Below are 13,068 nucleotides of genomic sequence, written 5' to 3'. Positions count from 1 at the left end.
TAGCAGTAGCACCAGCAGCAGCAGCACCAGCAGTGGTAGTGTGGTAGTGGCACCCAGCTTCACAATCGGTTGCTGTTGCACGCTCGTGTCCTGACAACTGAGCCGGCTCCCTCCCCCAAAATTTTTCAATGCGGTTGCTAGGTAACTGCTACCAAGACAACCCCCCTTGCTACTTTCTCCATTCCCCCCCCCTTTCGCCCTGACCACGCACACACACACACACAATGGTGGACATATCACATCTCATGTGCATGCTCCACCTATCATTGCAACAAGTGCAGCAGCTGCATCTGCAAGACAACACTTCTTTTGATTGTGTACTCCGTTCCTGGGACATGAAAATAGGCTCCTGATTTACCTATCCGATTCCTTCTCGTCTTCTATTGATCGGCGCGCGCGGAGCATATAAAAAATAATAAACCTGGATTTAGAGAGGTGGGGCTTTTCTTCTTTTGGCGGACTTGGCTTGAAGTAGTCATAATTATTTTCATTATTGTCGGATGTGGTCAGAGCAGAGTACAAGGTAGCCTTTGGGGGGTGGAGTTGCTTACTGAGAAACAGGGAGGGGCTGGAGACGAAAAGGACACAAAGGCAACAACAGACAAAGCGCTCCACGCAGAAGGGCATGAGAATTACATCAGTGCCGTCGTGTAGCAGCCCCTTCCCCATCCCTAGGTCGTTGCTGTTGTTTTGGATATTAGACCATGATGACCGTAAGGATCGATGATGACTGAATGATGCTATTTTACTGACAGTATCTGCGGAGGAAAATAAAAACCCTGATTACTGAAGACGTCTTTTCGCTAATCATATCATCCCTTCTACCCCCTGTCTCTCTTTTGCTTTCTTTAGGTCTTCTTTTAACGACAATTGCAGTTGATATATGTGATGCACAGCCAAGTCTGTGGGTCTGTGTAATTGTCCAACAGATTACGATAAGCTGGACACTTGGCCACGTTTTCTTCTTGTTCTTCCCTCTTCAACTCCCTCTCCCCCCCACCCACCCACCCACCGATTCTAGTTATGTAAGACAAAGATTGCACATATGGCAGGTTCAGACAATCAGCAAGAGCCAATCGAATACGGCCCCGCCAATTATTGAGAGCGTGGCCTTGGTGTAACGATTCAAAACGTCATTCATGGATCTAAATTGCGCCCGACACACACTCGTCTGTGCTTCTGCCTTGTTCTCTTATTTCTCATGCGACATGTATAATCCATTATGATCTAGTCTTCCTTTGTCCTTTTGCCTCTCCTACTAAACCTCCCACACACCCCAAAGAAATAAACAATCCTCCTCCTTGTCCTTCTCCTTTGCCATGTGAAGTAGACTTATCAGCCTAATTGACTTATTGACACTCGCATCGGAGTTTTTGAAGGGGGTAATTTCAGTTTTAGCATGATATAACGCACGCACACACATTTTGCGGGAGAACTCGCATTTCACACGACTGACTGAACTGACTGAACCGGCTGGGCTGACTGGCTGACTGACTGACTTGCCTTACTGGAACGCAAAAAAAAAAAAAAAAACTCTCCACTATTTTTTACGCACGCACGCTTTTACTTGACCCACGTTAAAACAAAAAGGCTCCTCCTCTCCTCACTTGTTCTCTCCTACTCCCCATCCCTCCACTACCAACCCCCCCACACACACACACCCCTATTTCTATTTTCTTATTGTCCACTTTTATTCTTCGCCCGCACGCACTAGGAATGCGTCGGACTCTCTTTGTTGTTCCCTTACGATATCGTCATCGTCTCCTCCTCCGTTCGATTACTGCTACTACTACTACTACTATTATTACCACGCTAAAATGTCGAACACCTACCATTCCTGCAGCACTCATTAGTCCTCGTGCATGCCAGTCTTTACGGTACCTTCACTCGGAGAGACTTCCGGCGAGGAAAACGGTAAATGACAGTGAATGACTTTTTTTTTCTACCCTTTTATTCTTCCCTTTTCAACCTTTTTCATAAATTGCTCTTCGGAACTTGCTTTTTTAAATTAGTCTTTTCTTTCATTGACTATCAATGCTGACATTATTATGAATAGTTATCGACAGAACGAATAATATCTGAAGCAGACATGCCACAGGTAAACAAAATAATAAAAAAATAAAGTAGCGGGGGTGTATTTGCAGGAATGATACCACTTTTTGTTTATTGTTTTCTGGAAACCTTATTAACCTTGTATATAATTTCGACCATGTAGACGCATGTTTTGCATAGAAAAGTGCTCGGTGCGCGAATGTTTATATTGAATCGACCAGAAAAGCTAAATGCACTGACCCTGACAATGGTTCGGAACATGACTCCACAATTAAAGGTAAAAGGGGGGGGAGAAAGGATGATGACGATGATAGTGCATCGGCTTTTGTTGTATAAATTGGGTGGATACAGCTATCAGACGGGATGACCTCATAACGACCCACTTTACGTTCTTTTAGGCATGGGATGTTTCCAAGCTAGCAAAGTTCATTCTAGTTGAGGGCGTGGGCGATGGGAGGTTCTGTGCCGGAGATGATATATTAGGTATGCAAACAATAAACAATAAATGGCGGAAGGGGGTTGATGACGAAAGAAAGAGCGAGAGAGAGAGAGAGAGAAAGCTTATATATACAAGTCAGCAAAAGGGGCGGGAGACCGGGGGTTTGATGCAAAGTGGATCAGCGAAATCTTACGTTACCAACATCATGTTTAGATATCCTTCTCAAAGTCAGGTCAAAGGATCCGGATTCTTTGCACTTTTTCCAAGAAAAGTTTCGGCTGGCCCAAATGATTTCGACATTGCAAACTCCTTATATCACCTTGCTGGATGGCTATGCTTGTAAGTTGGCACAAACATGAATGGCAACTTCGGATTGATGCGAAAGCTGTACTTCTGGGATACATACCAACTGAGAAAAATCCAACCTTTTGGGATGAATAGTGGGTGGAGCAATAGGTTTATTCGCTCATGGACCATTTCGCATTGCCACAGAACGAACCATCTTTGCAACGCCAGAGGCAGGCATTGGCTTGTGTCCCAGCTCAGGAGCTAGCTTCTTCCTATCCAAATTGGACGGGGAAATTGGAACTTACCTGGCATTGACAGGGAGTCGGGTAGAAGGAGTTGATACATTGTGAGTTGATGACGCCATGATGAACCATGCCACATTGAAGGGGGAGAAACAGACGAGCGGATATGACTAATACTTGATTATGGGTGCCTTTTTAGCTATACGGGCATTGCGACACACTATGTACCGTCTGTACGATTAGGGGCGTTGGAGGACAGGCTCATTGATCTTGAAACATCCGACCACGAGATCATCCATCGGGTGATTGAAGAGTTTGTGGAACCTTTGTCGGCCGATAAAATAGGCATGCCACAATCGATGCGCCAGACGATCGACAGGTACCTTGTAATTTCTTCAATTTCGCAAGCTATATAACTGACGAGCTATTTCTTACAGATGCTTCCGATACAATTCGATTGATGAAATACTCGCTGCACTCGACCGCGAAAAATCAACGGCATGGATCCGAGAAACACGACAAAAGCTCCTATCGACCTCACCCACGAGCCTCAAAGTCACTCTAAAAGCACTACGCAAAGCGCGCCATTCGATGACCCTCTGTGAAAGTCTAAAAATGGAATTCGATCTTGTCCAAAAGTTCATGGTGACCAGAGACTTTGACCAAGGCGTCGACTCCTCCTTCCTCAGCAAACCACGACGAAAACCGCAATGGGATCCACTTCATATCTCTGATCATGAAATCGACCAATTGTATTTCAGCAGGCCATCGCCCAACGACCTCACTTTCTTGTCCAATCTGGATATGCGCCAATACCCTTATGCCCGATACGCCCTGCCCTCTGAAAATGAAGTGCGGCTGTCTATCACTGGCGAGGGCTCCGAGTTTCAACCACAGGAGGGGAACACGAATAGCGGGCGGTTAAAAACAAAGGCCGAAGTCATGGACTGGTTTGTCAAAGGAAGCCGTGGGAAGCGAGGCGTCAGAGAGAAAATTCAAGATATTCTGGATCGCAAGACCGTTTTGGCCGAGGACGGATCTACTTTGATCTGGAAAGAAGATGACGATCGCTATCATCATCCTCATTATTAAAGAAAGACTCCTCGCCGCTCCCCATATGTTGTGTACATACAATCCTCTACATACAAACTAGTTCTTTTCCTTCCCTTCCTTTGTTATATATACATTGATATCACTACCCTATTACCATCATTTTTGCTTTCACATTCCTTCTCCCTCCTCTCTCCTAGCCTCGTCACCACGACTACCGCCATAGCACTGTTTCTATATTATCAAACGATTACTATACACCACTGCAATGTATGTCTCCTTTTTATCTTTAAAAGTGCCCGAAGAGATATCTTCAGCATATTAAACCCTGCTTAAACCCAGGGAATCCTTCAAATTGTAGAATATATATAATTCTAGATACTAAAACTCTTTGGTGGCAGTATTTATGCCCTTTCCTACTTCTTTTTGTCGCCATCTATTACATATTATAGCTAACTTAACTTTCTGAATATGGAACTAAACAGGGTTGAAGCTACAGTATCAGGTACCACATAGTAGACGCTTTGCTTCGCGACGAAACTACTTTGCCTTTCTCTAATCATAATTTGTCAACGGTGATAATTTTATCATTCATAATAAAAGTTTGTGATTCACTTCCTTCGATAATTGTGTATATACGATGAAAGAAAGCAAACAATAACTGTATATTACGCATCTAGGCTTTGTTCGCCTTTGCTTATCTCTACCCAAATTCATATTCTGTTGCCGTTTCCTCTGCTCTTGGTACAATTTCTCCTTTGTATAAACGTGGGCGCCTTTGGCACATCCCGGCGTACAACCATGCGACTTAGTACAACTTGATTTACCATTAAACTTTTAACCGAGTCGTGACCATATGCATCCAGCTATGATGATACTAATAGACATTGTGACCACTTTCTTGCAACACATCTTTGTGATGTAAGTGAAAGATGAACAGCGTGCAGCGTTAGGAGAGAATCGGAGAAACATTGCACCGCTTATTACCTCATCTTTGACTCAACATTTAGGTGAAAGCCCACACAAAGTGCTCGCTGCACGAGCCAAGCGACTATCAGTGAGTTGTTGTTGCATAAAGCTGTATTGTCCGATTTTGAACGTTCTTAAAGAGTTTAAAACACCAAGGTTCTACGATTTCTTTATAGTAGCCGTTATGTATGTATAACCATCAATGCATAGAAAACAGAGTTGACAAAATGCACTTTTTTAAGGGAGCTAAATATATAGTTGAGCTTTATGACTGGCAGGCATGTATCTGCAAAATATCATTGCCAGTTATCCAGTAGGCCATGCCACACGAGTGAATAAAGTTTAAGGATAAAATGCAGTACCCGGTTTTGCCCTGAAACATGAGCTTCCTTTCGAACGTACAACTCATTTGGAGCTTCCGGCAAATGATAATATATACGAAGGACGACGTCGAGAAAAAGCAAACTAAGGCAGAACTTGCATATAACGTCCGCAAAAATCCAACAATCAATGCTTGGTTCGTGCCTTGCCCGCCAGAGCCAAGATTGACATGGTCGAAAGGGATACGGCTCACAGAAAAGCAACTCTGATGACACAGCACTGAAAACCACATTAGCGCTACATACCACCGCCGTCGACACTGCAACAACGAGCAAACAGCAGCATGAACGGCAACTGCAGCTTCCACTAACATCTTACAAAGAAATGAGCAACTCTGGTGGTGTCTCACTCGCACAATCCGTGTAGGACGAGCGTGGATGCATCATTGATGGAAAATACCATGCTATAAGACGATTTACAGAGCACAAGGGCAATCGTTTTCATGCTGCTTGCTTGCGCCGCCAATTGACAAGTACTAAGGTATCCTATAGCGCGCGATAACTTTGCATGCTCAATCCCTGCTGCCCTTAAAATGGTTTGCCTTGTCCGTGCTCGCGCTGTTGCAGCACCTCTACTGCGCCCGCCAATGTCGACCCGCCGCATCGCTAAACTTCAGGCAGCTTGATGATAAGAAATTGACGCAAGATGCTCATGTACAGTACCATAGTCCGATTGGCCTTCTCCGTCCTTCTAATTCTTTTCTTGGTATATACCTAGCTTTTTTTCTGATGTATTTTCAAACCCTTTCTTGCAAGTATTGCGCAAAGCCCACCACCTAATTTTATCCCCTAGGTACAACTACCGCTTACGGCTACTGCTACTACTACTACCATTACTGCTATAAATAACATCTTCATCTCTGTTACATCTACAATAAACTGTCTTCATTCAGCTTTATCAGGTGATAATGACGTGCTGGATTGCATTAACGAGGCGGTTCGTAGTAGCCTTGGTCACTTCATCCACGTTTACGGAGGCTCTTTGCAGGCTGGCCAGCTGCACCTGCGTTTCAACTACTTTTTATTACACCTCTTTGGCTCTTTGCACATGCTGTCAACCACTTTCAAAAGCCATGAATGCAAACACTGTATGGAAAAAATAAGAGTGGGAAAAACATTAGCTTTTTTATTCTCTTTCCCTGAAGAGAACATCTGCGAATCACTTGCTGTTTCCGCCTCTGACATAGATACCAAGAGAGGATGTTTTCTGATCAGAAACGTTTAACTTGTTTTTTCTTGTTTCACTATGGTGAACGTGTAGTTTAGGCGTCACGATTTTGGTATCCCACTTCATTGTAATGTACTACACTCCTTCCTTTATGATCGCCAGGGCTTTTATGTGTAAGTTCAGTTATTTATACGATGAAAAAAGTTTGATAAGTCCACGCTCTACTGTCAAATTACATTACGAGTAAGGATGATACTTTTCGTCTTTTATTTTTTTTTCTTGGAATGAATAATCTTTGTATACGCAAAACGCCCATCAGGGATTTCGCCACGTTCGCCCCTATTTACTATATTCTCCACAGAAGGTTATATTATTCGCGACTGTATGTAAGTAATACAACTACTCATGTTGCTCTTGAGCACAAGCATTTCGTCGACTAGTGGCAATAAGACAGTTCCTTTGCCATTTTACAAGATATCTCTCGCTTTTCAATTTCAAACGCAATGGGAGTGTTCAAATCCAAAGAATGAGCCATCATTTACGCCACAACACCTATTTTTCCTCCCCTTTTCTTTCTTTCTTGTTTGTGTACATCAACAAATGTTGCTGTCTCCTTACGAGCTCGTCATTCATCGGCGACATAATGATGTTCACGAGTTTAAGTTGTATTCCACACAAACAAATGTATATTTTTTATTGGAGCAGGAAAAGAGAAAAAAGAAAAAACGACTTTATTATGCCTTTTCACCGGTTGACGCGTGCAAAGTTAGGTTTTTCTAAACTGAACTTGGGCATCGGATTGACGACATCTTCTGGTACAACCATCCGTCCCAATGTACTCTTCAGCTCTTTGACTTCTATGCCTGCTTCAGAAAGCTCTTGCTGGCCTTGTTCTTCACTTGATTTCTTCCTGTTTTTGTTAAATAGCAATGATTTGCTGAAAAGTGAAGAAGATGATATTGAGCGCCGCGATGGCGCACTGGTGTTGCTGTTGTCTTCGACGGCAGCTGAGAACCGCATCGACGCGGTTGTATCAGAGGATGACTGTGTCATGGTAGGGGAATCGGGGCGATGCTGTGCTATGGATGCTCTTCCGGATGATAGCGAACTGTAGTTGTTGGAGGATTTAGACACTGCTGCTGCTTTAGCAATAATATCTGCAATGATGTCTTGATCGGATACACCGTCAACAAGTGTCTTGTCTTCACTGCCGGAATTTTGCTTTTGTGCTACACATGCTTGGTGGTGGTGTTGTTGTTCTTGTTGTTGCTGGAGTATGGCGGTATCGTCTGTAAGGTGGTACATAGACATGGAGGATTTGGGCGAATCGATAGGCAATGAAGAAGCAGTAAAGGTAATCTTAGGTGACTGTTCGGGGGATTGCTGTTGCTGTGAGGATTCTTGCTGCGATTGTTGTGGTGGTGATGGTGAAGACTGTTCTTGTTGTTCTTGTTCTCTTTGTTGTTGCTCCTGCTGCTGTTGTGCTACTTCTGCTGCCGTCCGTGGCGGATGGCATTTGGTCTTTGGTGGTGGGTATTGAATGGAAGCTTTGCCAGACGTCAAGGATGATACAGATGAACCTCGTACCATTGTTGCAGGGCGGAACTGCTCTAGATCCTTTTTGAATAACAGAATCCATACAAACGTCAGTCAAACGCAGTAGGATATATGCAGTTGCAAAAGAAAAGCTTTTTTTTACCTTTGCACCTGATAAGTCAATGACAAACTCATCTTCAACTTCTTCACTTTCCTTCACAGGATCTGGCAACTCCTCTGATGTGACCACAAAACCAGCACGCTTCAGAAGCTTGGGCATTGCCAGACGATAGCTCAAGTGACCCTTGACAAGATCTGTGCAATCCACGTTCTGAACCCTATTGCCTTCGATATGTTGTAAAGGCCGCAACCCTGCCACGTTGCCTAGACCGGCTGTGGAGGCACGAAACAAGAATCCAAGTAGCCAATCGCTTGTTGCATAACCATTGATAAAGCGACCAGCAACCACCGTTGTGCACTCTTTCCACTGTGTTTTAGAAGCGTTTACAGGTGTACCAAATAAAGCGACATTCTCCACCAGACCGTATGCATTGACCCGCGCAAGTTCCAGCAGGCAGTAGAAAATGACACGAGCACCTAACGAGTAGCCTACCAAAGTCACCGGGCGGGCACCTAGGTTTCTGTTCATGAGCGAGTCGGCAAGAATCAACCCTGCCAGCCTGGCACGATCAAGACCGTTGTTCCACGGATTATCAACAAGGTAGCCAAGTTTGGTAAGCGCGAGCGGCCATGCGAGACCAGCCAGGAGTGCGCCCATGATGGTATGCGCCAACGCTTGTTGGATCGAAAATGCAACGGCTTCTGTGGCAAAAATCTTGAACGCACTGCCCAGCGCTTCAAGCATTTCTGGATCCCAATACAATGTATAATGATCGCCCATAATAGAATCGAGCGTACTGAAAGGCAATGCAGCTGTATCTTTGGTTGCTCCTTTCGGCAGCCATCTATAGAAAAGCACTGGATTAATTTCTGTTTCCAGGTGGGAAATCAAGGAATTGCGCAATGTAGTTACCCTGATATGCTCACAATACAGCTAACACTCTCATCAACGGTGACGGGCGAGAATTCAAATGTATTAATCATCTTCATTCGCTTTTTCATACTTCGAGCTAGTAATTGATGGCAATATTGAGTTATTTAGTATATCTAGAATGAGTATAGATTATTTGATCTCATATTTATGTGCTTACCTCCAATGCCTGGGTGTTAAGGTGTAAATCCGTAGCGCAAGATAAAAAAACATGGAACTTATCAACATCAAATGCAAATTGAAAAGCACACAAAAACAAAACAAACTTATTCGTCTGTAATTTTACCTCCACCAGCAGCGGTAGCACCACCAGTAATCAAAGCGATACCAGCAGTTCCTCCCAAGAAACCGGATGTTCCCGTAACACCCACGGTTGTAAGAATGGTACCAATACCGCCTGCAATGACTGGCGCCATTAGACCTGCGCTTAAACCGAGAATCAAACCGCCTCCAATAGTTGCCAGACCAATCATGATGTAACGTTTTTTGCGTCTTTGCTTGTTACGGCTCTTACGCTCGACTTCATTTCTAACAGATACTTCGACCATATCCGTCATGTTTGTCTGCGTTGTGGCGACACTCGTAACAGTCTCTGTTTCCCAAGCAGCCCCTGCGTTCTGCATTAGATGTACCGTAATGCGCTTCTCAAAGCCGATCACCTGGAACCAATCTAATTCAAGATAGGAGGCCATGCGAGCAATAAACACTCGGGAGCGTGTATCGTAGTTTTCGGCGCTCAAGCAGAGAAGGAATAGGTCGCACATGACCGTCCAACGCAAGTCGATTACAAATTGCCCGTCCACGCCATTTGCTGCTGCTGCTGCTGCTGCTTCGGCCGTATTGTTTGTTTCGCTGCATGAAGACGAGGAGGATGGTGGTGATGAGGACGATGATAACACGGATGTTGCTCCTGCACCAGCAGCAGAGTTTGGGGTATCAGAGGGCGCTGTAGTGGAGCTGGAGGATTGTCGTTGTTGAGGGTTTGTGCTTGCGGGTGGTGACTCTAATGGTTTTCTCATGTTGTTATCATTATGTTTACTATCGGAAGATTCAGTTTTTTCGTTATCGCTTGTTGATGCAGATTCTTGGGCTATGCTGTTTATGTTGCTGTTATTATTGTCCGCAACGGTATCATCATCGTCGTCGTGATCACTTTCAGAGTTCTTTTCTATCGACATCTTTTCTGTTTTTTCTTGTTGAGTTTCTGTGCTGTTAATTACTGGGGAGGTCGGTCGACTTGTAGTTGCACGTGCTGATGACGATTGTTCTACCGGCTCTTTCTTTGTTTCCGTACTTGATCTAGACCCTTTTCCTGGGGAATTATGCTGCTGTTGCCGTGACTCCTTATCAGTTTGTTGCTGCAAGTCATCCTGCTTCTTGGGTTGTCGAGGCTGTTGGACTTCCTGATAGCCTCCCATATTGACAGTCGTGGTTTCTCCCTGTGCCGTAAACTGATGGACCAAATCGGTAGGCCGGATATCATGTCGAGCAAGGGATTCAATCATTTTCCTTTCTTTGGACCCAATGAAAAGAACGGTTAGATCCGTGCAACACACGTTAATTCCCTCCTAATTTTCTTTTCCTTCTCCCAACACATCTTGTTTATATAAGGATTTACTTACCTTCTGGTGAAATATCCATGTGCATGTATATCGTTCTCATCAGCTTTCGTTGCCAGTTGTCCGCACTCATCCGTGCATACGTAAAGTCTTTTCCCTGGAGATCATGAACGACCTCGAGACTGGTCACTGCGCACAGACCAACGTATGCGATTTTTTGTGTATCAGTAAACACGTCTTTGGTTTCTTGTATCTGGGGTTCAGGGCTATCATGCGCATCTTCATCATCATAAGTCTTTCCATCACTGCAGTTCTCTTCATTAGAGTCTTGACGGTGGTGTGGTGATGGCGTCGGCGACGATTGGAGCTCGAATATATGTGACGGACCCATAGGGGTATGCTGCACAGAGTCAGGGATCTCCGGAAGCGTAGCTGCCCAGGCACGGATGGCGTTGGATGACGATACAGGGATGGCCGATGGCTTTGCATCTTGCTCGGCCATCATTTCATTTTGCTTCGCCAACGAAGCTTCTGTGAGTACTGTTGTTGGTGTAGACGTTTCAGCATCTGATTTCTCATCAGCACCAACAACAGCAAGAGTCGAAGATGACAACAATGTTATCGGAGGTGATGGGGGTTGTTCAATTTGTGCAACGTTGCTGCTGGTGCTGTTGTGTTGGCCCGCGCAACCATTAGTATTTTTACCGTCTTTCTCCTCGCCAGCAGTCGTCGTCGTGGTACATTTGCCTCCTTCTGGGCGCGGAGCTATCACAGCTGGATTGTTGACAGGGGCTTTTTTATCTTTGTCACTATAGCAACCGTCGTCGTCGTTGTCGTCGCTACTAGAAACGACACCGGCATCGTTGTTGTCTCTTAAAACGCTGTTCGAAGTAAGCATATCGTAATTGCGGGAGATTTGGTTGTGTTTGGTAGATAATTCCGTCACTGGTGGTGCGTCAGTTAAGAGATCATCTCGGGAAACCGTCGTTGTCGTTACTGCTGGAGCGTCGTTGTGATCCGATGACGAGTTACTGTTGGAATGCTCCATATTATATATATGTCGTTTGAAGGTATATACACATGCGAATGGTGGAAGGGAGAAATGGGGGGAAGCACGGAAGTGATGAACAGCCGGAGGGAAAGAGAAGAAACTAAAAGAGAGTGGTGGATATATGTATGGCCGCTTCTGGTTGGGTGTTTTCCAAGAAGCTACAATAAATGGAGAGATAATAGAAAAGACTCCGACCTTGAAGGGATGATAGTGATGGTGTGTGCAATATGTGGTGTAAAGATAGCACAGAACAATTTATTTGTTGCAGTAAGACGGGATTTACCCACAATAGAAAGGGACAGTTCGCCTGGTCGATCTTTCCAAAGGTAATTCAAAGTCAGGTGAATCCGGTATCTGTAGATCTTTTGTTTCTCACTCATGCAAAGCGTACAAATGCATTTTGGGTAGAATGGGGGAGAGAATATAATTAACCAAGTACTAGGTAATACGTGGAAGGAATAAGTAGTGGATTATTGCATTATTATAATGAGTCCTTTCCCTTTCTAGAGTACAAAAGAAGAAGGTATACCGGGCATTGAATGAAGGTATATATATATATATATATATGCCAAGCATACTACCATTACGTTATTTTTATTTTTACTTCCCAAACGGCGGCAACTTCTTCTGGTTCCTTTTGTATCAAAATCGGCATTCAGTCACTTTCTTTGAACACTACTATGTCGGACAAATAATAAAAAAACTTCTTCTGATTTAAAATTAGCTTGGTGCTACATAGTGCCATAATGATCATGCCCTCTTCCTCTTTTAAAGTGCAACGTTTCACCGATGTGTTCGATCCTTGCTCTAGCCAACGAAACGATGACGTTTTCTTTTCCGTAAATATCATTTCTAAGAAAAAATCAGTAAAACTGGCAAAAAGTACACTAAAGAGCTTGGAAAAATTGTACAAGGGCTAAATGCAGCTGTGGAAGTTACGAACAGCCTACTACAATACTGTGTACGTGATGATTTTTAAGGCCGGCCTCTTTTCCCTGCGTTGAGATTCATGCGTATGAAGTGTACGATATCATCCAAATTCTCAGATTACCGTTTAAACCTTTGAGACCTTTCAGGGTCTTGGAAGGTCGTTCTAGTGTCCGAAAGGATGTAAACGGCTACGAACGGCAATTGTATCTTTCGGATGCTATTATATCCCTTGACTGTCTTTACTGGGCTTAGCATATTAGTAGCCATAATAACCCAGAAAATCTATTGCTTTATGATATTTGGCTCTATTGAGGAAAATCCAATTTCAGAGCTAGCAGAAAGAAATACAATGA

General features: G+C 44.1%; 2 protein-coding genes across 2 annotated transcripts; one reads left to right on the top strand and one right to left on the bottom strand.

Moving 5' to 3' along the window:
* The first annotated feature begins 1,794 nt into the window (after nt 1-1,794).
* On the top strand, nt 1,795-4,494 carry BDB00DRAFT_831886 (ClpP/crotonase-like domain-containing protein). The gene is made up of 8 exons (XM_053124162.1): nt 1,795-1,914; nt 2,057-2,098; nt 2,216-2,329; nt 2,451-2,535; nt 2,705-2,830; nt 2,933-3,125; nt 3,221-3,400; nt 3,459-4,494. The coding sequence occupies exons 2-8, from the start codon at nt 2,090-2,092 to the stop codon at nt 4,111-4,113; spliced, it is 1,362 nt and encodes a 453-aa protein (XP_052977995.1). The 5' UTR covers nt 1,795-1,914; nt 2,057-2,089; the 3' UTR covers nt 4,114-4,494.
* A 2,745-nt stretch (nt 4,495-7,239) lies between these two features.
* On the bottom strand, nt 7,240-12,108 carry BDB00DRAFT_959307 (uncharacterized protein). Its single transcript, XM_053129690.1, has 6 exons — nt 10,798-12,108; nt 9,462-10,688; nt 9,336-9,344; nt 9,158-9,254; nt 8,288-9,089; nt 7,240-8,205 (listed from the first exon to the last, which is right to left on the bottom strand). The coding sequence occupies exons 1-6, from the start codon at nt 11,780-11,782 to the stop codon at nt 7,333-7,335; spliced, it is 3,993 nt and encodes a 1,330-aa protein (XP_052977994.1). The 5' UTR covers nt 11,783-12,108; the 3' UTR covers nt 7,240-7,332.
* Between the last annotated feature and the right edge of the window lie 960 nt (nt 12,109-13,068).

The sequence above is a fragment of the Zychaea mexicana genome (genome assembly GCF_025766255.1).
Source record: "Zychaea mexicana strain RSA 1403 chromosome Unknown BDB00scaffold_55, whole genome shotgun sequence".
Taxonomy (NCBI): Eukaryota; Fungi; Mucoromycota; class Mucoromycetes; order Mucorales; family Lichtheimiaceae; genus Zychaea; species Zychaea mexicana.
The sequence above is the reverse complement of the archived record's forward strand: the minus strand, read 5'-3'. Positions and strand labels throughout refer to the sequence as shown.

Excerpts from the sequence above, each read along its gene's own strand:
- BDB00DRAFT_831886 (XM_053124162.1), top strand. Across the intron at positions 2,536-2,704 it reads TGCCGGAGATGATATATTAG|ATATCCTTCTCAAAGTCAGG; the intron begins GTATGCAAACAA and ends CATCATGTTTAG. Across the intron at positions 2,831-2,932 it reads CTTGCTGGATGGCTATGCTT|TGGGTGGAGCAATAGGTTTA; the intron begins GTAAGTTGGCAC and ends TGGGATGAATAG.
- BDB00DRAFT_959307 (XM_053129690.1), bottom strand. The coding sequence starts at position 11,782 with ATGGAGCATTCCAACAGTAACTCGTCATCGGATCACAACGACGCTCCA. Across the intron at positions 10,689-10,797 it reads CATGGATATTTCACCAGAAG|AAAGGAAAATGATTGAATCC; the intron begins GTAAGTAAATCC and ends TTGGGTCCAAAG. Across the intron at positions 8,206-8,287 it reads TTGACTTATCAGGTGCAAAG|GATCTAGAGCAGTTCCGCCC; the intron begins GTAAAAAAAAGC and ends TTATTCAAAAAG.